This window comes from Leuciscus leuciscus (genome assembly GCF_965113295.1).
Source record: "Leuciscus leuciscus genome assembly, chromosome: 18".
Classification (NCBI taxonomy): domain Eukaryota; kingdom Metazoa; phylum Chordata; class Actinopteri; order Cypriniformes; family Leuciscidae; genus Leuciscus; species Leuciscus leuciscus.
The window spans coordinates 24,721,548-24,747,716 of NC_138742.1; the positions used below are offsets into that span (position 1 = coordinate 24,721,548).

The window sequence follows — 26,169 nt, forward strand, 5'->3', positions numbered from 1 at the left end:
AATAAAAGTTGTGTTTGTCTGTGAAGATTATATTGATGATCGGGGTCACAGAGCTTCACACAGCCTATTTTCTGTAACGATCCAAAAACCAATGGAAAAAGCCTAGTTGAGGGAACCACTGATTGGAAGTTCCAGACTGGCCTATAAAAATGCTTCATTCTTGCAGCGCTCTATTTAGACCATGTATTCAGAAGAGACTTTGTTCTAAGGCTATATAGGTCTGAATCCCAAATTTGCATACTATCCATCCTGTATAATATTAATTAAAGTTACTTTGTTCTGAATTGTAGTTTATTAAAAGTAGTAAGTCAAAGTGTTACTGATGGGTTTTTGAGATTTTCGTAATGTGTCCTGTTTATACATGCGTACTTCAAGCATCTTCTGTGATCGGATAGCTATCTGATCGTGAAAAGACCAGGTGTAAATGCCCCTATGGGATAGAGTTAAATCCGATCAATCAAGCCACTTCAGGAGGTGGTTTGAGACACATTCCAGATGAAACTGGACAAGTATAAATGCATCTGGTTGTTGAAACCACTTTTGTAAGTTTTACTCCTCCCAAAATGTTAAAAAACAAATGTGTGTGAGCGTGTTATATCCAGATATGACAGCGCTACTGCAACACGCATCGCTGCAGAGGAGTAGCTCAAACTGCTGTAAATGAAACTGAAAGTAAGCTCAAAACACTCTCGTTTTCATTAAAAGTAGATTAAATGATTAAAGTTTCGATTAAATGACCTTACGAGTGCTGATCTCCGCTCTTTCTCCTATTGCTGTCTTTTGATCTTGAAATTAGCTGATGATAAATAAAATGCAGCTCATATCTTGCTTTTTTAATTTTTTAATTTGCATATAGTGTGAAAATCGAAGATCAGATTTATGTTTGTTGTGCGGAGACACAAAAAAGTGAAAATGGAACCGTTTTAACAGATCGGATGCTTGAAGTGACCAGGTGTAAACGGCCCAAACATGCAATGCAATAACTGTAGTCCAATTCATAAACAACTAATTTATTGTTGCCCAATTCCCAAAACAAAACGAATAGTTTTGAATAGTTCCCGGTTTGAAACACTGCCACAGAGAGATGATTTGTTTCATACTGTATTTAATCAAAATGCATATTATTAAATGAAATATATCCAATTCGAATCCCATTTAGCTTTCCTGCTGCAAATCTCTATCAATGGTGTATAAGTATATGAATTGGGATTCAGCTTACTATTCTTATCAACCATAGTTTGAGATTGTCATAGTATCTCAATCAGTCCAGCGTTAGTTGAGCAGTCAGCGATGTGTAGATGTGTGGGAGTTCATTCACTCTGAGGAGACTCATTATTCTCCCCTTCCTGGATCTCCATATGTTTGGATCCGGGTGCGAAACGGACTTTCCTGTGAAGCACATGCCCTTCACTCAGGATCCTGCAACTGTCATGCAGCAGCATTAGTCTGCACTACATGTTTACAGCTCTGTTCGATTTCTCTCTTCTCTCTCTCTCTCAGTGCCCACTGTCGGTATGACCCGATTGGCCCGGTCCCGCACTCACTCCGCCTCCAGCATGGGCTCAGCGGACGGCACGCGCAGCCGCGCTCATACCAGTTCACAGATGGAGGGCGCCACTGCCGGCCCAGTCCACGACAACCAGACCAGACCGCAAACCATGGAGGTATCCTGCTAAAGCACCCAGAACCAAGCCACCATTTGACCTGGGATCATTCGCGTGTGTTGCCCTTCTGCTCCTCACACCGCTTTCTGTCCGATTTTGGGTTTTTTTCCCCCCACTCTGGCTTTGTCTTTCATTCTTTGTCTACTTGTCCCCTTGTGGCCGGAGAACAAGTATATAAAAAACTAAAGCGGGTCTAATGAAGGGATGCATTGGTTGATGTCTTGTAATCCATGTATTTAACATATTGGAATATTTCTCCACTGCATGGACGCACACTAACTTTTTCTGCTGATGTTTTTACCTTGATCTTGATTGGCCTACTACTTAATTACTATTTTTTTTATATATATATATATTTGTGTCATCCTTCCAAGATTAATTTTCACACTGGATATGCTTCTTGTGTGTATATTTAGCTGGTGGCTGTTGTATATTGAACGTTCAGAGGGTATTCTCGTCTGTAGCTGGAGAGTTTTCGTTCCCTCTCTTGCTCTCTCTAAGGTCTTCCTGTCCCTTGTGTTTAGAGACGACCGAACCACTTCACTTCCTCTTTGTAGACTGATTTCTGGCTTTTAGACGGTTTCTAATTCTGTCACCATATGGCAACAGGTATTATGATTTGATTTTGATTGACGGTCTGCTATTTGTAGTGTTTCTGAAAAAGCTACTGATTAGCATGCCCCTATTTAAAGTGTACAATAGACATTTATATTAGTATTAATTACGTTTAGATCTTTCTGCAATGGTTAATTCACTTTGGTTGAATTTAAGCAATCTGATTCTGTTTACATGGAGAACTGTACTGAGTTTTAGACTAGACTTTTAGACTCGATAGTGAAGACTTTGCTTAGGTTTGCACATAAGTTCATGTACAATATTTTTCACAATCTGTGCTTTGGAGATCAGCTGCACCAAAACAAGCCAATAGCTGAAGAGAAGATCTGTAGCTCGTTCAAAGAACGGTTATATGTACCATAAAGGGCATCTAGAGGTATGGAAACAGCATGGTTCCTCTGAATGCACTATAGTAACCTGTAGGCTTTTGGTAAAAATTCTCCATTCCTTCTGTACAGTGGACTGATATCCCAATAACCTCATATTGTTTTGACTACTCTCTTAGCTTCTGAAGTGTTATTGTTATTGGTCTTTGTTCTTTATTCTTTCAATGGATGTAAATTGTTGATTGCTGATTGTACCGCTGCCTTGATGCGTTGTGCTTTGTCCTCCAAGCATTTAGGGGGCGTTGTACTGCATACTGTCTGCTGAGTATATCAATTTGTACGAATATTGAAATAAAGTAGTTGTACATAAAACGAATATGTTTCTTCATTTGATTTATTGCTTTTATCAGTTTTTCACAGTTGCTAGGACACAATTCTCAGTACTTGGGTCACTTTTTCTCTTCACACAATTCCCCTTGCCAACTTTCAGCTTGGCACAGCAGTAAGTTTTACATTCAAAATGCAGTAAAACTACCAAAACACATCATACATGTCTCAAATCAACTTAGCAAACCTTAAAAACAATAGCAACAGGTAACAAAAAAAAAAAAAAATCTCATCCTATGTCTAAGAAATATGAAAATGACATTCATGTGGGTCAGAAACAACAATTCATGGAATATCAAATAAATAAATGTTTTCATTGATAATATATTTCAAAATTCACTGCATGCCGGGTCAATTTGACCCACTTTATACATTCTGAGGTTAAGTTAAACTTTTTTTTTTTAAACATGCAAATTGACCTTTAGGTACCATAGAGCTTTGGCAGTGTTTAAGTTACAAGATAATTCATGCATTTTGAAAGTAGTAGTCATTGAATCCATTTTTGTATAAGTGATCCACAGTTTAGGCCACATTGACTGCTGTTGTAATCACTATGTGAAGAGTTTTGGAAAAGTGAATATATTTTCTAGTGTGTTCTTCATAAGAAAGAAAGTCTTACCCCCAACCTGAGGGTAAGTGCAACAAAGTACAAAATGTACATTTTGGGGTACCTTTAAGGAGCTGGGAGAGTGTAGAAAATGGTCAGGGAAACCAATGTTTTTGGGGCAATAAAACCTTGACTAACATTATAATTAGACTTCAGGGAAAAACAAAGTATGATTTGACCCAAATCACTTCAAAGCACAACTTCATGCACTGAGTAATAGCACTCAATGTGCACTTCTATGCACAACTCAGTCAACTTTGTTTCTGTCATCTCAGCTGAGAAAGTTTCCGATCACTTGCGAGACTGGTTTTGTTGATTGCATGCGGTCAAAGATGACACATTTGGAAGCTATTTATAGAAACTGTGGCATACACACTTCAGGGACTTCAAGTACAACTTTTGACCACAGCCAAAAGGATCAGTCGAAACATCTATGCTGAGTCTTCTTTCCATCTGATATACATGATCACTCAGCTAGAGGAGATTTACTTCCTTTATGTTTGTCATTTTCACTTACCGGATAGATTTGCTGATTTGCTTCTCCTCCACTTTTTGTGACCAGGTAGGATGACATCCCACTACGAATTTTAATTAACTCGCTCCATTTGTCATGGGAACTCGGGTTGGAACATCTTCAGCTGCATAATTAAGGACTCAACATTAAGTAAGAAGTGATGCTGAATTGAACAGGTCATGAGTGCAGATGATGCAATGCACATATTCAGTATTCATAGAAAGTTCTATGATATGTTAACGTGCTAAAATCCAGCATGAATCCCAATGCAAATTGTGCATCCATTATCATTTTTCAGCTGGGGTTTAAAATGTGTAAATGATCAGTAATTTGTAGCAAGACTTGTTTTGCATCTATGCTGATCTGGAGCCAATCTGATCATTTAGTTTCCATGGCAGTTATTGCTATGGCAATTGGCTTTGGTGCATTTGAGAATAATGAAATTAATATGTGCAAAAAGTAGCACCAGATCATTTTTTAACCTTTTAAACATTTCGTAAGCCGCTTCCATCGGCATCTTTATTGTTCCGTCAATTTAGCCCATGACATCATGACATTCAAGACCTTCCTCTCCACCAACATCTGTGTTGTGTTAATGAAGGTTAAACATGATCAAACTTCTTTGAGTCTGTTCTCTCTGTCAGACATCTGTGCGTCAGCAAAGGAGTGACAGTTAGACCTGTTCGTCACAGGAAACTACAAGTGTGTAGTAAATAAGTCTGCCTTCTTCCGTGCGCAAAAAACAACAACACTCAGACACGACCACAGTAACACTTCACCTGAAGCGGAGCTCAACTACTGAGACAAGACAACTAGCCTCTGATCTGTGCCAAAATAGTTTCCTAACTCCGCGATCTCAGTTCTCAGACCTGTTGCATGCGCAGGTGAGAGGAGGTCTGTTTCCTCGAACAGAAGGACTGTCATCAAAGCCATCTTGAAGACCATGAGGTGAGTACGAAACTTTTTGCTCACATTTCGGTCTATGTAAAGTTGTTTTTGCTGACCGCTACGAACTTTTATTAATTTAGCAGGTTTATCCAAAGCGCCTTACGTGAATTTAGTTTTTGGTTGGGAGAAAGTCTGGCCATTTTAACACTTTTTTTTTTTTTATGTGTATAATAATGTGTAATAAGAATAATGTGTTTTGTGATTGGTCTAAAAGAATGTCCATGTTCATAATGTAAACACAAGAAGCTCAGACTTTAAAGTTATAATCTTCAATCTTGAATCGCGAGTCAGAATCATCTTAAAAAGTGTGCGCTTGCACAGACGCCTCGCTTCAAAGGCGTTTCAAAGCAATGTGCGGGTTTGTGTGCCATTTTGAAGTTGTTTGATACTTTCTAGTTCAGACTCGAGAACTCTTAAAGTCATATTAAATGGCTTAAATATTGTCTGCGACTATATATAATCTGTGACTAAATCTTTATCGCCATACCTATGAGATATAATGTTAAATATATATTTATTTTTTTATATGACACTGCCGTTTAGTTGTCGGTCGGTTGGTTGGTTTGTGTGTGATGGCTGTGTTGGGATGTAGCACATGTAATCAGTTACGCATGTGTTATTTCGGTGCCCAGGGTATGAGGTCTGTAATTTGGACCTGGAGACCCTGATGACCTAGTGAGACCCATCTGTGGCACCAGGTGACCATCTGCTCGGTAATGTGGGACCAGTGCCACCGCATTACAATATTATAAAGAAGAATAGCCCTCAAAGATCACTAATGCTACAGTAGCCCTATGAGGGTGTTGAAATCATAGTGATATTGTGCAATCATTAGAATTATTAATAGCTGGAATTGAACTAGAAGGTTATTACAATGTAATAACCTGTTATTACAATGTAATAACACGTAATAACACTATATGATGTAGAAATACTGGAAAATGTATGTGTGTTGATGGTATTTTAGCAGAGGAAAAAAAATGCATCAGTGTTTTTTGGGCTAAAATGTATCATCAGACTATCTGATTAATTTCCTTCAAAAGATTTACAGTGATCTTTTTTCACACCATGTGAAGGACACCGTGTGGGGAGGCAGTGGAACATTGTACCTCAGCACTTTACTGTGCGATTTATCATAATATAAGAGTCATATTAAGAGAATGAGTCACGTTATATTATGATTTTTACCTCATAAAGTGATATTTTACCTGGTATTTGCATACTGAATCATTTTAATCTATTGGATTCGCTGTATATGATGTAAAGATTGCATAAATAAATTCATCGTGTGCCGTTGTGATGTAACTGAGCGTAACAGAACAAAGTAGAATGTTCTCAGCATTTCATCAGATCTATTTTTAGAATGGCAACCCTTTTTTTTTTTTATCCAAGTTAAAAAAGTGTGTGATAGTGAAAGTGCTGATGGAAAGTTTTTTTTTATCAAAGTACACAAGTGGTTTGTCGACATCCTTCCTCTTTACATTCAGAGCAAGACATAAGAAAGCAATGGTCGAACTAAACTGATTTGTTGTTTTATTCGTGTGTGTCGTTTTAGTTTTTTTATGCTTTTTTATGAATATCAAGAATCAATACGAATCATTCAGTGCTAAAAAAAAAATCTCGCTCTTCTGTCCTTAGATTTTGGTTCCTGTCAGCATTGTGCACCTAAACACTCCAGAGGAGCATGGGCAGTCGGCCCAGTAAAGACCGGCGCGGATCCAGCGCACATGCTATTCTCTTGGACACGGAGGAAAGAGCTGACCCGCTCACCATGGGTGAGTTCAGCACTGCGATACACACTTCATATGTGCATGAGGCCCCACTGATCTCAGAAAGGCAATACTACATGTAGAACAGCAGCGTAGATATACATGTGGGGTTGTGGTAAATGCTGCAACTGCAGCTTTCAGTGGCGCTTTACAAGCATTCATTCGTAAGTTGAGGATTTTCAGTGTGTAACTTTTCCCACAGCGTTACCAATGATAGACTACACAGTAAAAAGTGATCAGTTGACTTAACCTTAAAAAAAAGCGAGGAAACCCGTTGCTTTAAAATTAAGTAAATAACCCTTATGCATAATTGAAAAAATTAAGTTATGTGAAATTAAGTTCAAATAACTTAATTTTTTCAATTACATAAAGTTGATTTACTTGTTTTTTTTAAGTGAGGAAACCTTAAAAAAGTGAGGTTGCCTTAAAATGATTAAGTCAACTGATCACTTTTTACTGTGGATTTAAAAAAACATCTTGTTAATGTTATGGTAAAAAAACTGGGGGCTGAGGTTGCAAAAAATATATTGACAATGTTTCAGGTATTACAGGATAAAAGCTGTATATTTCATTAACCGAAGTAATATTAATACATTAGTCTATACCTGAACTACCAAAATATGATTTGTACATACTGATAACTGCCATAATAGTAAAGGGGAACAAATAAAAACCCACAAGATTAATCAGAGTTCATCATAAGTGTCCTGTCCATAAAACATGACCAATAAGCGTATATAGATAGTCATGAACACAATATAAAATGTGGCACAAAACACCCTAATCTACATAACTGATGATGAAAATAAAAACCAATGCTATATAAATAAAATATAATCAAATGTGATGCACAGGTTTATTATCATTAGCTAAAACTAAAACCATAAAAACATTTTCATTACTTATTCATAAAATAGTATTTAACAATTCAACAATTTTTGCTTATTTTATTTCAGATAGTTGCCAAAGTAACATTTCTCATTTTCATTTATAGTTTAAGTACCAAAATAACTCAAACTAAATAACTAAAACGAAACTAAAAAACTAAAACTTAATTAAAACTATACAGACAGACAAAAAATATATATATAAAGAAAGAAAGAAAGAAAGAAAGAAAGAAAGAAAGAAAGAAAGAAAGAAAGAAAGAAAGAAAGAAAGAAAGAAAGAAAGAAAGAAAGAAAGAAAACTTATTCAAAATATGTGACCCTGGATCACAAAACCAGTCACAATTTTTTTTTAGTTTTTTTTTTTAGATTTATACATCCCCTGAAAGTTGAATAAATAATATTTCCATTGATGTATGGTTTGTTAGGATAGGACAATATTTGTCCGAGATACAACTATTTGGGAAAAAAAATCTAAACATTGAGAAAATCCCCTTTAAAGTTGTCCATTTATGTTCGTGATTGTGCTGCATTCACTCACAAATGTATTTATTTTTTTATATATTTACAGTAGGAAATTTACAAAATATCTTCATGGAACATGATCTTTAATTAATTTCCTAATGATTTTTGGTATAAAAAAAAAAATCGATAATTTTGACCCATACAATGTATTTTTAGCTATTGCCACAAATATACCTGTGCGAGATGTGACTGGTTTTGTGAATCAGGGTCACATATTAACAAAAACTATAATAGTATTAAAATGATACTAAACTAACACTGGTGATGCATCACGCAGGGACTTCTGGGAAAGCCTTTAAATTATTTAAATTATTGGCTCATATTTTTACTCACACACACAAAAAAAACATTTTATAATGATAATTGTATGGTAATTTACTTCCAAAAACCAGGAAAGATTGCATATAATATGATGTTTAACAATTTATAATTTTTCACTATAAATATTAGGGTAACTTTAACAGGTTTAGGTGATTTTTAATCATGTGTTTTTGGAGGTGCTCTTATAATACGAGCACAGCAACAGGCCTAAAGGTGTTGTTTTGGTGTGTGTGTGTGTGTGTGTGTGTGCAGACACGGGTAGATTCGTGGTGGTGTCCCTGTACGACTATCCGTCCAGAGGTCCAGGGGACTGTGCCATCAGAGTGGGAGAGAGGCTCAACATTTTGTCAGAGTAAGTGTGCTGATACACAACGGTACATCATAACAGACGAGCGCCTCAATCCTGCGAGAATCTGATGGTATAATGTGTGTGTTACAGTGAAGGAGAGTGGTGGAAAGTAAGTTCGTCAGCCACAGGAAACGAGAGCTACATCCCCAGCAACTACACTGCCAAAGTGTACAACAGGTGAGCTGAACTCACACAAGCCAACATCTCCGCCTGTGTGTTTCTGCAGTGCATACCTCATGACGTCATCACAGCGATGGTCAGGTGGTGTGGGAGAGGCGGTGGTGATGATGATATCAGCTGTAGTGGGGTTATCTTTGAGTGGGGTGTAGAGTGGGCACAGCTGGATACAGTGTGATCTGAGTATCATGTTGGGGACGCACTGTACCCACAATCACCTTGGTGATCACTCGCTTACTCACATGACGACAGATTCTACCCACTGCTTTTTCCTTCTGCTCTGTTGATTTTGTCCTCGCACTCATCAATCATCTGTGTGTTCGTGTAGGTGGCAGTTTTTGGGTCTCAGCAAACAGAAAGCAGAGGAGCTTCTGATGCTCCCCCATAATCAGCCCGGCTCCTTCCTTATCAGAGAGAGCGAGACCGTCCCAGGTACAAACACGCTAATGCTAGCTGGCTAGCTAATACTATCCTACCAGTTTTACCTTTGTTACGATAAAACTAAAGATTTTGTTTTGCTCGTAGTGTATTATAAAGTGTATTTTTTCTTTAGAAAATGTCAAATGTAAGTTTGTCTGAATTGATCATGTTTGTTTTCCCCAGGTCACCACTCTCTGTCAGTGCGTAGGAGCAGCTCTCAGGAGCGCTCTTCTGTCGGACACTACCGTATCAGCAGCCTGGAGAACGGCTGGGTCTACATCTCACCCAGACTCACCTTCAGGAGCCTCGCAGACCTGGTCGCACACTATTCAGGTACGCAGACTCACAGATACAGCCATTAAGGCCGTGTGTCCACCAAAGTGGGTTTTCCCAAGGCTAGCGTATGTGTCCGATTGTTTTCAATAGAAGCACTGCGTTTTTTACCAGTCGCCGAGAGTTGAAGATTGTTCAGCGCTCATCACTGTCACTTTTAACTCAGCTGTCCAATCACAGTGGAGGAGGGGCGGGACAAACACAACACCGACCAACCGTCACATTTCTGCTTGTACAACGAACCCAGTAACTCGCAATTTTTACCGGCAAACCTCCAACCATATTTTTACTAAAAGTAAAACAAACAAAATTACATGGTTATTGTGGTTAAACCATGAGAACCACAAAATAACCATGGTTTTGCTACACTAACCATAGTTTAACCATGGTATTTGTAGCAGAACTGCAGTTATTCAAATTTTTATCAGTCTGCCAAAAAAACATGGTTACTATGCTTTTACTATAAAACAACCATGGTTCATTTTCGTAAGGGTTGGGCTAGTTTAAGCCTTTTTTGGGGTGTGTTTTAGCAACCCTGAACACATCTCACATTCAGCAAGCTAAGAACGCTTTGGTGAACACACGGCCTAACTCATTATTCTGTGGCATTGCTGGGTTTATGGTTGATACATGACTTGGTTATGCACTAATAGTTCTGAAGACATTCTATAGACATCATATAGACTCATATAGTACCTAGTTATTACCCAGTTATACTATAATAAGTATGTACATGGGGAACAGGACTGTAAAATAAAGTGCTACCCACTTTTGTGTAAGTGTTGTGGCCTGAGTTTAACTGTGAACTGTCCCTCAGAAGTATCGGACGGGTTGTGCTGTACTCTCGGGGAGCCGTGCTTTATCCTTGGATCTAACAATGTTCCCGTTGTATCCGGCCCCCCTCCGATTGCCATGAAGAGGCCCACTATAAACTGGAAAGATGTGGACAGGTGAGTCAAACACATCATAATCAGTCGGAATAGTTCACTTCAAAATGATAATTCTGTCATCATTTACTCTCCCTCAAGTTGTTTCAAACCAGTATGATTTTCTTTCTTCTGTTGAACACAAAGGAAGATATTTTGAAGAATGTTGGTGACCAGACAGTTGATGTAGCCTATTGACTTCCATAATAGGAGAAAAATACTATGGAAGTCAATGGGGTCCAAAAACTGTTTGGATTTTGACATTCTTCAAAATATCTTCCTTTGTGTTCAGCAGAAGAAAGAAACTCATACAGGTTTGAAACCACTTGAGGGAGAGTAAATGATGACAGAGTTTTCATTTTGAAGTGAACTATCCCTTTAAGAGCTTCACAATGAGCCATGAAAACCTAGTAGAGCAGTGTGTAATCGAGCTCTCTTCACAGCTCCATGATCTTCGGGCAGAGTAAAGAGGGTGCGGAGGACTCTCTGGTGAGTGAAGGACTGAAGGAGGCCATCAACTCGTACCTCTACATGACGGAGGAATGCGAGGACTGCTGTCAGCTCTGGGAAACATGAGAGGAAGATCGCAGTGAGACTTTGAGGACGAGTGTTTGAATGACTTTGGATTCTTGATGCTGGGATCTGGGATGACACACTTTCATACATTAAGAAACTGACCCAGAAACGAAAAATAACCCCAAAAATGCATCTAAGCGTCTGTTTTCATTCGTGTATTTCTTTGAAGAGATGCGTAAAAATTGTTTAAGAGCGAAAGCGGCGTCGGATGAAGCTCCCGGCCGATGAAGCGCACTGACTCATTGCTGTTCTTCCAGAGTGGGTGATACTGGAGACAAAGCTGTCACAGTTTCCTGTGTGGCAATCGTTCCTGGCGGACATGAAAGAGAGCATGACTGAAGGAAAGAACGAGAGGAGTGTGTGAGTGGGAGGGGGAACACAGCTGGGTGGCGTACGCATCCATTTCCACGCCTCTCACACTTTCTGGAACTTTCTCATCCACTTGCATTTGTTACAAATATCATCGCAATCATAGAATGGCGAGATGCATAACAAGAACTCCAGAGAAGCTTTATCCGTGATACCAAAGATATTGTGATATCGCTTTTTGTCGAAAATCCCAAATGGCATGAATGTTGTGAAATTTTGTAAATATATACAGTTCCATAAAGGGATAGTTTGACAATTTTTGTCATCATTTACCCTCATGTCTTTCTCCTGAAAAATATATTTTAAAGAAAAGTTTTGGTTCCCATTGACTTTCTTGATATTTTTGACCATACAAAACTTTGTCACCAACATTCTTTTAAAAAAGTACTACAAAAAGAGAAAGGCATACAGCTTTTGAACGAGTAAATGATGACTATTTTAATTTCTTGCTGAACTAACCCTTTAATGGACTTAACATCAGTTATGCTCTTTTAAATAAACTCAAAAGAGAAAATCTGTTTATCGAGCATCTTGAATGAGGTGTTTCCTGTCAGTGTTTGCACCTATTGTTCAATAGAGAACCGCAGTCGAGCAGCAGGAAGTGAAGGTTTGTGCGTGCGGTCTGCTCTCGGGCTGCAGCGGAATATTTATACCAAATAAGTTCTTTAGAAATGTTACAGAATACTTCTGAGAACAATCTTTAGAAATTAAAGGGGAGAATTTGTCATCTTTTTTATGTTACATCAAACCAGTTTCTCCTTCACATCACTGATGACAGAAGCATTTATGTGTTCACATTAAGATTTCCATTTTACATAACCTTGGCTGCCTTCGCCAAAAGCATCGTACGCTTGAGTAGATAGTAGAACTATTGCCACCAATGGTCCCTATGATCAACTTAAGCTTGAAGCTTTTGGGAAACAGCCGTTGACAGGCTGTATGTTCCTCAACATGTGATCGTGAATGTTTGGCATGGTCCCATGCCTGAGACAGGTAGAGCTCATTTACATTGCAGTGCCACCTAGAGGAGGTAGTGTGTATTGGCACTAAATTAATATGTACAGTGGCCATTAGAGTTGTGAATATTATTGTGTTGGAGATATCAAACCAAGCAGTTTATTATAAAGAAAGTGAGACACATTAATTAAAAATGTCCTTGTTGCAGTGCAATTATACATATGGTGTAATGTTAACTACATGCACTTACTATAAGGTTAGTTGTGTGTAAAGTTATTACTATAGTAATTACATGTAACAAGGGCAAATTGTTCCCTAAGCAAAAAAAGTTACATTTTATTTGAAGGTGTCTTTGTTACACTGTAATTATACATTTAAATACCGTGTAAAATTAAGCAACTACACATACTTACTATAGGATTAGGATTTGGGTTAGTTGCATATGATTATGCATAATTTATAGTTATTGCTATAGTAACTACATGTAACAGACACTGTAAAATAAAGTGTTACCCAAAAAAAAAAAAAAAAGCACACACTCAAAGGCTTTCTGTTATAAAAGTATTGACACTGTGGTTGTCATATCAGTGGATCATAAGTGATGTGATGAACTACATTAACAGAAACTCTAACACACTTACATACTAACAAACAGCCACTAAAAGCAACTACACCACAATCCTTTATTTGATATAATTAAATATATCAACTTTTGGCAGTCCTAATTCATGCACTAAAATAAAAACTATTCCAAAGACTCCAGAAGAAACGAAGCATCTAAGAAGACCTTCATAACTATAATGTTTTAAAATCTCATTTTAATGAAGGAGAATGGATCAAATTACACAAAGTAAGTATACAAGCACTGTCAGGACAAATTCAGTCTGCAGAACATGTAGGACACTTTTAAAAAGGAAAACAAAAAAAGGGCTGGATTGTACTTCATCAGTTGAAGACTCCTATCTCTTGGGCCAGTTGTGGCGAAACCCTCTGCAAACAGAAACAAACAGAACATATAAATGCCTTTTTAATCCAGCGATGACTGTTACAGTGAGAGCGTTACAGTACCTGTCAGATTTGGCGGGTAAGTAAGACATGCTCCTTCCTCCCCCAGTGTTTTTCTTCTGTCCTTTTTTTTTCTGAGAATCAAAATTGTTTGAAGATTAGATCAGAGATCATGCAAAGCTGAGAGATTTGTGCAAAGGTGAAAGCTTGTAGACTCCAAACCTTCTGCTTGGGTCCACGCACTCCGTTCGGATCGAACTGTGAACTCTCTTTCAATTTACCTGTGTGTTTAAAACACAAACAAATGAAGACAATACACTGAAGACACCAACAGGAAAAATAAATGACGAGGCAGATCTCTCACCATCGAACATTTTGAAATTTGACTGGCTGTAGTCGTAAGGTTGAAACTCTTGAGGAACTTCAGGCTCTTGAACGATCTTCTGCTTCTGTTTTTTCTGCGCAGGTTTTGCGGACTGATCAGCCACTGACGTCTCACTTTCAGTCTTCGAGTCTTTAAGACCATCTTCAGCAACATCACTGGCAGCTCTCTCTCTCTTCTGTCCAGCCTGCTTTGCTTCCTAAAAACACAAGATGTTAGTGTAAGACCAACAAGAAGCCGCTTGTCAAATTTGCGAGCCGAAGCTTCCTCACCATTACTTGCTGCCTGACAGTGTGAACCTTTTTCAGCGACTCCTGGTAGCTCAGCTTCACTCTCTTTCGTTCCTCTGAAAGACAAACACAAGCAATTACGCACATATAGAATCGCTTTACACTACACAGAGCTTGTTGTGTTGTTTGTACCTTGAGCTTTCTTGGCCTGTTCTCTAGCTTGCTGCTTGGCCTGAGCCTCCTTCTGCTGCTGCTCAATACTCTGTAACTTCCACCGGTTATGAATCTGTTTTCAACAGAACAATGAAAATAGTCAATAGAAGTCAGTAGTCAATACAACCGGAGCTCCTTCACTGCATCTAGAATCATTTTGGAATATCTATGACTCCCTGAATCCAAACTAAATCATAGTTGTTTTATAAATACTACAACACCAAGAAGAAAAAAAAAGAGAAACTATACCTCATAAATCTTTGAAGATGGGTCATATTTGGCATTCGTTGATATGTGAATGTCCTTTGATGGTAAATACTGAAAACAAGCATTGAAGTATCAGTGCAAGTACATACTTTAGACAAAACCCATCAGCTAGACTGAAGTGTTGTACCATTCGGAAGGGGTTGTCAAACGAGTCCATGATGCTGTGTGCTTTCTGCTGTGCCACTGTCAGATGAGCAGGAGCTGCTTCCTCCTCGTCCTCCTCATCCTCAAAAACACATGACAAATAACATCCTCAACTCTCACAAGCACTCCCAAATCAATACTAAGAGCATTACAACTACAACATGTTTTCACAAAATCAACTTCTAACTTCTGCTTGACACTATAACCGATCCTGTTAAGGCCCCGATATACTCACAGCGAAGTTCTTTTTCTTTCTTCATTTAGAGGTAAAGAAGTTTGAAATACTTTGCAGCGATATACTGTTAGAAAATGTACATATATACATATGTGCTGCACACTTTCCTCAATCACAAAATGCACAAAACAAAAATAACAGCGGTGAGAAAACAGCAGTTAAGAAAGCATCTGATCATAGCGATGTGGATGTTTGCACAAGCTCTGCAATTCAGCACTCGTGTCACGTCACGTTTATTTATACAATAGATTGCTGTAAAGCAAGCAGTATTACACATGAAAAACAGCGCCAGTGTCTGTCAATTACAATTACAACTACATTTTCTACTATAAAGCGGCTCTCCAGTGTGTTCATGTTTTCACTCGCGGATGTCTGACCTCCTTCTACGTAAAAGGCGGAGCCTCAGAGTCACACCTACCTATAATGTAATCGCCACGGACCAATGAGAGTTCGAAGAGCCAAAGTGAACTTTTTTTTTAGAAAGTTAGTTTTGGCAAGCGGTTTCGAACTCCTGAAATGAACACCAAACGAACCTCATTTTCGCCTGATTTTGTTCAAAATGACATCACAGCGGCTCATTCTTTAACTTCGCATGAAATATATAGGGGCCTTTAACCACACTGCCTCTTTGTCGTCAGCACACCCAAACATGCAAAACCAAGGACACTTTTCTTTTCAAATGTCCTACCGCAAACAGTCGGATTTTAGCTGAAGCCATCAGGCCATGCGAGGATTGTCCCTCTCGGTCCACGCTTTCATTCTCCTCTTCTGAAAACAACACTCCTGGTTTGGTTGGGGTTTCTAAAGACACATGGAGAAAACCATTTAGCGATTTTCATGTCTAAATAGAAAGGCAAATGAAGGTATGGATAATATCTAGACCTACCAAAGGAAGAGAGGTCCAGGAAATCACTTTCAGACGAGCGGGAGGTGTCATGGGGTCCGAATAAAGTCAACTGTGGCTGGAAGACGACAGCAAGAGCTACTCAATAATACAGCTTCTTATGGCAGTTAGTTTCTCTCACACACACACCTACCTTTCTTTTAGGGGTCGTTGTTTTCTTCTTTACAGAAGGTACCTCTGCCTGAAGAGAGACAACATTATTAGTAGTCGTCATGGTCTACAATTTCATATTGATATTGCAAATTATAGGACTAATACATTTATATCACATTAGTGATAGTCAATCAGTTAAGTGGTGTTTGTTTGAGCGCACACCTTGAGTAAAGGAATCTCTCGAGCTTCTTTGACCAGCTGATGAAGCTCATTGATCTGCTGGCGCACTAGTGGTGGAGTGGGGTTACAGCAAGCGATGATGCCCTGAGGCTCCCTGTAGGGAAAAACACATCCGTTTATACAGTTTCCTCTGAGTGAGAGAGAGCAGCCGCCTTACAGCTTACAACAGAATTCAATATTTAAAGGATATATCAAAAAAAAAAAAAACATTCAAATACACTAGTCCACTCCATTTATTGAAACTAAACAGCTTGTTCAGAAATCACCATGGTTGTGACATCACTCAACATCCATGTCTACATAACATCTTTTCAGTAATTTGGCCCATTTTGAAAAACGATCATTAGCAAATGCCTGCAAACTATGACACTGCGGGAGGTAAGCCAATCATAACAGAGTACATTTACATACACTACTGTTCGGTTAAAATAACTGTTTTCTATGTGAATACATTGTAAAATGTAATTTATTCCTGTGATGCAAAGCTGAATTTTCAGCATCATTACTCCAGTCTTCAGTGTCACATGATCCTTCAGAAATCATTCTGATATGATGATTTGCTGCAAGAAACATTATCAATGTTGAAAACGGTTGTGCATGCTACCTTTTTTCAGGATTATTTGTCATTACTGTCACTAGTGAATGGTAATGTATGCCGATAAAGAGCAAAAACAGCGCATTTGATTCTAAGGGTCAGTAAGATGGTTGAAAATGCTCATTAAAGGCCAGTTCACACCAAGAATGATAACTATAACAATTATATTAGGGACAGTTAATACAGTTATATTAGGGCCCTATGAAATCAGTTTTATCTTTTTCCAAATTCCATTAGAATTTTTATGGATTCGGTTTCAAATTCTGTTGTGTATTTAGATTTTTCTGGCTATCAAATTAAGGTATAAATCTAATTCAAATTAGCTTTTAATCATATGAAATAAAAAAAAAATTGTCAAAGTGCTGCACAAAAGATCTTTACTTTTAAAATTAAAACATGGAAGAAAAATGTGATTATTCCTTAAAGATAAAGTTTTAATAATAATGTATTATTGGTGTTAGTATTATTAGAATTACATTGAGGTGTAGCTAAATTCTACAGCGCAACAGTAATATATTTGTACATTTCTTCAAGTTAAACTGAACTTTTATTTTGACGGCTTTGAAGACCTTTGAGTTTCTGTGCGTTTAAGATATGACGACCGATTTTCTCAACCGAAACTGTAAAATGCTGATGTAGTGACTCTCAGAGCGGCTCTGGAGATGAAGTTCATGCATTGACACACGCAGAACATCCATGATTCATAATGAAACAGTCTCTATGCAGTTTAATATTCACATACTCTTACTTCGTGACTTAATTTAGGTGTACTGACCTGCTTTTGATTTCTTCATCAAATTTGACAAATTCCATGAAATTACATGTTACACAGAATATTATCGCCATCTTTATAGTTGTTGTGTGAATTCTTTTATATTTTCAATGATTTTTAGAACTATATCTTAACTGTTTTAGTCATTGGTGTGAACAGGCCTTAAATTATGAATGTTTTCTGAGCAAGAAACCTTGAAGAGCAGTGCACCTTATGGAGAGAAAATGAAAACAAATGAACTTTAGGGTCCTTTAAAACTTACTTTGGAAGCTCCTCTGCGATCTTCATCATCATGTGGTTTGGTAAGATATACCTGTGGAGAAACAACATGTTCATGATCACAATAACTATTAATCAGTCAACAGACGCATGCATGGAGACGGTCGGGGGCGTCACCCAGTGCTCTCGTCTTCCTGTCGTGCCAGTTTGTCTCTCCAGGCGTACAACAGTCTGAACGCTGCCAGCTGCTGCGTGTTGAAGCTCTTCTTCTGCTTGCGGTACAGCTCCATGTACGAGTCCTCTGTAAAAATAGGCTTCACGTATTTCTAAAGAGAAAGAGTCAAAATATTCACGTCAAACAACGAATCACTATTTTGAACTGGTTCTTTTAATTGATTCAGTTGAACTGATACACACAAAGCGATCAAATGCACAGAAAATATGAAAGGAAGTGTTTGGAGTGTTTGCTATGAAGAAATCCGCCCACACCTTGAGCGAGAGGTCTCTGCTTTTCGCCCAGACCTGCTGAATGAGGGCAGGCTGCCCGTTGCCCATATCATACAGGTCAGCTCGGACTCGATCATACACGTACAGCAGGTAGTGTGTGTCAGCCTGAGCGTACTTCAACATCTCATCTGGCAACGGTCTACAGACACAACACACACCATATGAATGACCACAGCAGAAACACTGCAGTAAAACTGAGTTAATGCTGCCCTACATAATGAGTTTGGCTCAATAACAAAGGAGAGTTGTATTAATGTACAGAATGTATTACCGTATCCTCCAGTCTGCCAGCTGGTAGCGTTTATCAGAGTTCACGCTGCAGTAGACTTTCAGGAGATGGTCGAGGGAGTTTCGGCCGAGGTTTAGGCAACGCGCGGCATGATGGGTGTCAAACATGTTGACCACATAGAGACTGAAGTCCTTCTGTAGCCACTCAATGTCAGAGTCAGCGCCGTGAAACACCTGCAGGAGCGTCACATCACATGCAACATGAAGATCACATGGCATTGAACATGCAGAACTTGACGTTTTATCGAACCGGATGCTGAATGTTCAGTTTCATGCAGATGCACGTCACAATAGAGAAGAAAAGACAGCTACGTTTCATGCCGAATTTAAGATATGCGTATGCAAACTTCATGATAATTAATTCTATAGTCACAGAACTATTCATTTACACCTTGCAGAAACACATACAATCTAAGTGGGTGACTTTATTAGAAAAGCATCACCTTCACAATGGTGGGGTCGGTGAAAGTCTCGTTTAGGATGTACAGTTCACTGCGCAGTTCCAGCGTGTCTATGATGAAGTCCTCCTCCCGCGTCGATATCTGCATCAAACACGTGATTCCCAGAAAGCTTCTGTAGGAATGATGCTGTAGACGGAGAACTGGTGTGAATTAAAAACGTCCATGATTAGCAAGCATCATAAAAACTGAACGCGCTCATACCTCCAGGTCCACGGCGAACTCCGACATCTTGGCCAACTTCTCATTCATAGCAACAAGATCATCTAAAGTATTGATGAACTGACAAGCGGACTCAGCAATAGGTGTATACATCTAAAACACAATAATTGATGTTAAATCCAAATGAAAACAGTCACAGTTCCTGACAAGAACACAGATGATGAATAAGACATTGACCTGGGCATCAGGTTTACACTTCAGACTCTCTGGCATGACCAGATGGTCCAATTCATACTGGTAGGGGTGAGAAAACCTGGAAAACAGCATTTACAACAAGACTAGCATTAAACACTGATGGGAAATGACTAACATAAACACACTAGATGGCTTTACACCGGATAAATGACAGAAACGTCTCTTACATGTCGTCCACATGCTCTTTCGTTCTCTGCTGATGGATAAAATCCGCCAGCGCAGCAGGAACATCTAAATCCTCCGGTCTCTCCTTACGAATGTGTTTGTCGGCAAAATCTAAATCACACATTTGGTTACATTGCTGGCTGCAAAGGCAGAGAAATATACATTTAAAAAAAAAAGTATTTTTAAACACACTCACATGATGGCAGAGGTTTCTCTGCATTGGGTTTGATGAAGATTTTAGAGACGAAAGGAGTGTTGCTGTTATCCACTTTGTCCTTGAACTTGAGTTGCGGCCGCTGGATGTTTTTAGCATGTAAAAGGCGAAAGGTCTCGGTGTTGCGTTCTCCTCCCTGGAAAGAGAAGAAAAGCCGCCGTCATGCCTGAACCTGCTCCTCTACACGTTCTCAAATAACGACTCCTGATCAGAAACGTTGCCAGGTCAGGAGGGGGATGATGCGCTGAGAAAGTAACCTTGCGATTCCAGCTGGACACGACGATCTTGGGCGGCTGGTATCCGGTGGGCATCACCGGCTGCTGGGAGCGACTCACACCAGAGGCCTCGTCCAGGAGAATACCCTGAACACAGGTCACAAATCAAATCATCCTACAGATGTATGGAAAGTATTAAAGGAGGATAGATTCTGATTGGTTGTCAATGTTCTATTGTTTATCAGCTGGAAAAACACGTTCTGAAAGTGATTCCACTGTGTGGTTACCATTATAGCTGTGCGTTGGTGTCATGATTCTCAAAGGATTGTTATGGTTATTGTTCTTGGTGTAAACGGGTTAGGGTTATAGACTGAAACAATAACACCAGAAGCTTGAATCTTAAAGCTGTTGTTAGAGTAACACTCGTACCACTTTCTCAAGGATGGCATCATTCGAGTCCACCACCAGGTCAAACCTGTCCTCCTGTCCGGTCAGTTTGTTCCTGTCTCTCATGTGAGATCTACAGCCATGATGCTGCATGATCTTGCTCATACTGTCAGAGAAACACACAGATCTCAGTACAATATGACGTCTTCGGTTATTACAATGAATTTCATTCACCCCTCAAGTTCTGTTGAGGTCCAACAGAGGCTAATGCTGTATGTAGTAATTAGAGCTGATCTCGATTCAAACACCCACGAGATCGTATTCCTAATATATATATAGGACCGTGAGTGTCCACTGGGCCAGTGCTTGAGTGGGGTGTTGTACCAGTGTAAGAGTCGGTCCCCCTGTGAGGCGCAGAAGTGCTGGAAGGCGGGGAAGCTTCGGTACAGGTCAAACTCATCTCCGGCTGCGGGAAGAGCTGCGGACGCCTTCGTGGAAGACACCACCGCTCCCAGGCCATGCTGTGGAAACAAACAACACTCCAATACATTCACTGCAACTTCACATTTCGAAAATATAACTCCCAAGCGTTACTGCGTATGCACGCATGGCCACTCTTTCCACGTTGCGCTTGTGTTTACAGTTAGTTACAGCTCTGACAGCGGCATTTACGCACTGAAACGACCAACCGACCTTGACAAATGCATCGACATCCTTGAATCCGGGACAGAACTCTGTTTCTGCCTCTGGTTCTTCGGCTAATGAAGAATGATCACTCTGATTAACGGTGGCAGCACTGCTCGAGGAGGCAGCCATATTGAAACATTAAATCGCGAGAAAACCTCTTCTTCTATGCCAAACGTGTGTGTGTCGACTTTAGCCAGTGTCGCCACCTGAAGGACAGTTCTGGTTACTAGCAGCTCTTACATCGACTAGCCGTGGAAAAAGTCAAACTGACGTTCAAAGGGCTAATAAAAACTATTGAGTTTTATATCTGCATCTGCATCTGCATCCGACCGAAGACATGGGCAAATGTTGACATGAAAAAGTGGAGCATACTGAATCGGTGGATAATCAAATAAAGCCTACGTGATATTTTTGCATAGGCCGATCTATCAGTACAGCGACTTTCATTATAGCATTAGGTTAAAGCTACTATTATTTGTGTATTTTAGAAATATTATTTGATCGTTCTAAATATGTTTAATAACATATTGATCTACTATTTTAAACTATCTGTTCTATTCAAGATATATCTATCTCCATCCATCCATCTATCTAAATATCTATATCTCCATCCATCTATCTATCTTCTATATCCATCCATCTATCTACAGTATCTCCATCCATCCATCCATCCATTCATCCATCCATCTACTGTATCTCCATCCATCCATCCATCCATCCATCTAATGTCCATCCATCCATCTAATGTATCTCCATCCATCCATCCATCTATCTTCTATATCCATCCATGTATCTCCATCCATCTACTGTATCTCCATCCATCCATCTATCTATCCATCTACTGTATCTCCATCCATCCATCCATCTAATGTATCTCCATCCATCCATCCACCCATCCATCCATCTAATGTATCTCCATCCATCCATCTACTGTATCTCCATCCATCCATCTATCTATCCATCTAATGTATCTCCATCCATCCATCTAATGTATCTCCATCCATCCATCCATCCATCTATCTTCTATATCCATCCATCTATCTACAGTATCTCCATCCATCTACTGTATCTCCATCCATCTAATGTATCTCCATCCATCCATCTAATGTATCTCCATCCATCTAATGTATCTCCATCCATCCATCCATCTATCTTCTATATCCATCCATCTATCTACAGTATCTCCATCCATCTACTGTATCTCCAGCCATCCATCCATCTAATGTATCTCCATCCATCTAATGTATCTCCATCCATCCATCCATCTATCTTCTATATCCATCCATCTATCTACAGTATCTCCATCCATCTACTGTATCTCCATCCATCCATCCATCTAATGTATCTCCATCCATCTAATGTATCTCCATCCATCCATCCATCTATCTACAGTATCTCCATCCATCCATTCATCCATCTACTGTATCTCCATCCATCCATCCATCTATATTCTATATCCATCCATCCATCTATCTACAGTATCTCCATCCATCTACTGTATCTCCATCCATCCATCTATCCATCTACTGTATCTCCATCAATCCATCTACTGTATCACCATCCATCCATCTATCTTCTATATCCATCCATCCATCCATCTATCTTCTATATCCATCCATCTATCTACAGTATCTCCATCCATCCATCCATTCATCCATCCATCTAATGTATCTCCATCCATCCATCCATTCATCCATCTATCTAATGTATCTCCATCCATCCATTCATCCATCCATCTAATGTATCTCCATCCATCCATTCATCCATCCATCTAATGTATCTCCATCCATCCATCCATCCATCTACAGTATATCCATCTATCCATCTATCTATCTATCTATCTATCTATCTATCTATCTATCTATCTATCTATCTATATCAAATCAAATCAAAATAATCCATCCACAAGAACATTACATTTTATTTATCTACTATATATTCATTATTTTTAGTATCTTGAAGTCTCCTGTCCAACACGTTGCATGTCTGTTTGGTTAGATTATAGTTTGGTTAAACTCTTGTCTTTGGTGGAGTTGTGGACTCTCTTGAAGTGCCTCTCTCTACTTGTCTGTGCACCTCATATGGACTCATTTTAAGGCGCGGTGAGTCCCTAGCTATTCATTAGATTACAGGACAGCAATGTGTAACAAAAACAAGACGTGTGATCAGTAGATGAAAAGCAGACTTTTATTAACAAACATCTATTTACACTGGTCAGCAAACACGTGTTGATGGACAGGCAGTCAATGTAGAACTATGGAGAACAGACACAGGAAAGAGATACAAAAAGGGCTAAAAAAAAACACCTGTGAAAAGAGACAGAGCCATTAAGACGAGGGGAAAAGGTGTGATAAAAATGTATATCATTCCTTTTCTCATTATAACACATATACAGAAGACTATCATTGCTGGCGTAAATTCAATATCCTAAAATCTACAATTGCAAATGTACATGGATATTTTCAGAGAGTGGTACAAAATGGTCCTGTTCCTAGAGTTGAGATGTTGTGTACAGAAGGACATTAAACACTAGGGGGCAGGATAGATCCATGGCCAATATGATGACCTAACAGAACACTGTACACCATTACAGCAAGCCCAAATTATTAAGCTGGAAGTGTTACATACACTCATAAAATAAATGCAAAAAAAAAAACTTCCCCTGAACCCTTGCCATGTTTAAAGGAGTAGTTCACCTTAAATAAAAACGGTCATCATTTACTCAGCCTCATGTTGTTCCAAAACTTTGATTTAACACAAAACAAGATATTTAGCAGAATGTTCACGCGACTCTTTCCCATACACGAAAGCACAAAGCTGTGTGACTTCATAGCGCAATCTGAAAATGCACTCTTCCAGTAGAGAAACATACTAATTATATATAAAAGAGCAACGTGCGCATTCTTCAAAAGTTCTCCAACCGGACATACAGGTAGAGCAATGGTGAACTTCTCCTTTAAGAGCATTAAAGGCCACAAGAACCCAAAATGTTGCCAATACAGTGATAAATCTCATGATATGAAACATCTGGGATTACAAGCTTGTTCATACTGACCTTTGGCCTTAACATCTCACTTTAGAAAGAAATAGACAGCCCCTCTCTTCAAAACAAATCACACAAACACACACACACACTATGATACATGTAACGTTGCATGTCAGGTCAATCAGTTGTGCTTTGAGGTTTATGTTTCCAGTAAAAAGCTACAGTAGCTCTGCATCTACAGTGAAAGACATTGACAGCCATTCAACCGTTTGCAAATTCATATAAAGACATGCTGAAGATTTGTTCACAAACAACTGATATTTGATTACAAGCACCATTCAAATGAAAGAACCCCTTTCTGTTTCATAATATCAGCCAGTCCTATAACAATATTAATGAAAAACATTTCAGTTTGAATAGTATGAGGTTATGAAGTATATTGTACTGCCCAAATTAGTTTCTGTTAGATCTAAAGGCTGATTATACAAACACATTGTGCAATAAATGATGATTATTAACATTAAAAATACTGACGGCATGTACAGTGACCCCAAAATGTTTGAACGCTTAAGTCACACTTAAAATAGACACATTTCATTGCATCGGATACAAAACATCAAAGCAAGAATCATCTGCAAATAAAAGTGGCAAGGCGATTTTCAGTCACTTCTATATAGAACCTTAACAAGTTCTGTCAGACGCATCATATATAGAACCTTTTAGGGGTTCCATCATGGGATCATTTTAATTTTAATGAACTAATTTAGTTTTAATTCATTTTTTGATTCAATTCAATTTTATGAATTAAACAGCTTATTATAAATTAAACGGCTAAAACATATTTTATTGCTAGAAAAAAATTAAATAACCCATTAAACATGAAAGTTTTATGCAGTCGTTTAAGACATTTCTCCTTATACACTCTTAAAAAATAAAGGTTCCAGAAGGTGTTATTTACAGTGATGCCATCCATGTTGGGGAAGTTACTTTTACAAGTAATGCATTACAATATTGCATTTCTTCCTAAAAAAGTAACTATTACATTACTTGTGTTACGTAAAAATGACTTTTTCTCACCTGGGCTTGGCTTGCTTGTTGTTTCACACCAAAAGTTTTTGCTTATTATTATTAGTATGATTGAATTGGATCATCAAAGGTCAGCAGCAAAGACATTGGTTAATAAAGTGAGATTATACATAAAGTACATTTTAATTATTTACCGTTTGCATAATATTCTGAGTTTTCATTTCACTGTTTTATTCATTTTGAGGAATACTGAATCTGTGTGAGATGAATAAATGCTCACATTTAGTCTAGAACTACAATAACCATCATGTTCACACACAAAGCTCTGCACTTACTTCTGATTTTTCTCAACAGGAGAGCTGTCAGTCAATAAATGGGAAAACAAATGAAACTTGAGTTACTTATTTGAAAAAGTAACTCAGATATTTTGTTGTAATTGTAAAAGTAATTGTTACTTTACACGAGTTACATGAAAAAGTAATCTGATTACATAACCCGCGTTACTTGTAATGTGTTATCCCCCAACACTGGAACGCCCAAAAAAAACTTTCAGTGAACAGTTCCTAAAAAAAAACCTTTTCCCACTTTTGTGCAATGGAAAGGTTCTTGTAGGATGTTAAAGATTCTTCAAGAAACCATCAATGCCCATGAAGAACCTTTATTTTTAAGAGTGTTATAGAACTTTTTTGGCATAAAGTGTTCTTTAAAATAGAGCCAAGAACCCCACTGAGTGTATCTAACCTATATTTGATCTAACGTCATGACATTCATACACTGTTTAGTGTGATTTGAGTGTCCAAATGCAGGGATCACTGCAACTAAAAACTAAAACTGAATCTGAAAGTGAATCATG

General features: G+C 38.6%; 4 protein-coding genes across 8 annotated transcripts in view; 2 read left to right on the top strand and 2 right to left on the bottom strand.

Annotated features, from left to right (window-relative positions):
- ndrg3b (ndrg family member 3b) overlaps window positions 1–2,981 on the top strand; it is a 55,712-nt gene extending 52,731 nt beyond the window's left edge. For all 3 annotated transcript variants that reach the window (XM_082145210.1, XM_082145211.1, XM_082145212.1), the window contains one exon: window positions 1,501–2,981. In XM_082145210.1, the coding sequence (XP_082001336.1) occupies window positions 1,501–1,676 (176 nt within the window). In that variant the 3' untranslated portion in view covers window positions 1,677–2,981. The remainder of the gene's footprint in view (window positions 1–1,500) is intronic.
- Window positions 2,982–4,801: 1,820 nt separating this feature from the next.
- sla2b (Src like adaptor 2b) lies at window positions 4,802–12,237 on the top strand. Of its 2 annotated transcripts, none has more exons than XM_082145250.1 (8): window positions 4,802–5,061; window positions 6,700–6,836; window positions 8,813–8,912; window positions 9,000–9,086; window positions 9,415–9,518; window positions 9,690–9,839; window positions 10,657–10,789; window positions 11,209–12,237. In XM_082145250.1, the coding sequence occupies exons 2-8, from the start codon at window positions 6,746–6,748 to the stop codon at window positions 11,339–11,341; spliced, it is 798 nt and encodes a 265-aa protein (XP_082001376.1). In that variant the 5' UTR covers window positions 4,802–5,061; window positions 6,700–6,745; the 3' UTR covers window positions 11,342–12,237. The 2 variants fall into 2 exon arrangements, with proteins under 2 accessions (XP_082001376.1, XP_082001377.1); XM_082145251.1 differs by having other exon boundaries at window positions 4,817–5,061; window positions 10,660–10,789.
- Window positions 12,238–13,465: 1,228 nt separating this feature from the next.
- On the bottom strand, window positions 13,466–21,471 carry exosc10 (exosome component 10). Its single transcript, XM_082145070.1, has 25 exons — window positions 21,311–21,471; window positions 21,002–21,138; window positions 20,660–20,783; window positions 20,273–20,377; window positions 19,998–20,151; window positions 19,804–19,912; window positions 19,619–19,694; window positions 19,424–19,534; window positions 19,205–19,348; window positions 18,745–18,935; window positions 18,456–18,612; window positions 18,144–18,292; window positions 18,010–18,060; window positions 16,363–16,474; window positions 16,181–16,228; window positions 16,030–16,105; window positions 15,832–15,944; window positions 14,892–14,990; window positions 14,747–14,815; window positions 14,477–14,570; window positions 14,327–14,400; window positions 14,037–14,253; window positions 13,895–13,953; window positions 13,736–13,806; window positions 13,466–13,657 (listed from the first exon to the last, which is right to left on the bottom strand). Exons 1-25 carry the CDS (start codon window positions 21,431–21,433, stop codon window positions 13,627–13,629), a joined length of 2,694 nt encoding a protein of 897 aa, XP_082001196.1. The 5' UTR covers window positions 21,434–21,471; the 3' UTR covers window positions 13,466–13,626.
- Window positions 21,472–23,469: 1,998 nt separating this feature from the next.
- Window positions 23,470–26,169, bottom strand: part of nkain4 (sodium/potassium transporting ATPase interacting 4) — a 57,902-nt gene continuing 55,202 nt past the window's right edge. For both annotated transcript variants that reach the window (XM_082145283.1, XM_082145282.1), the window contains one exon: window positions 23,470–26,169. This exon is cut by the window's right edge and continues 461 nt beyond it. The gene's annotated coding sequence lies outside the window, so the exon portion shown is untranslated.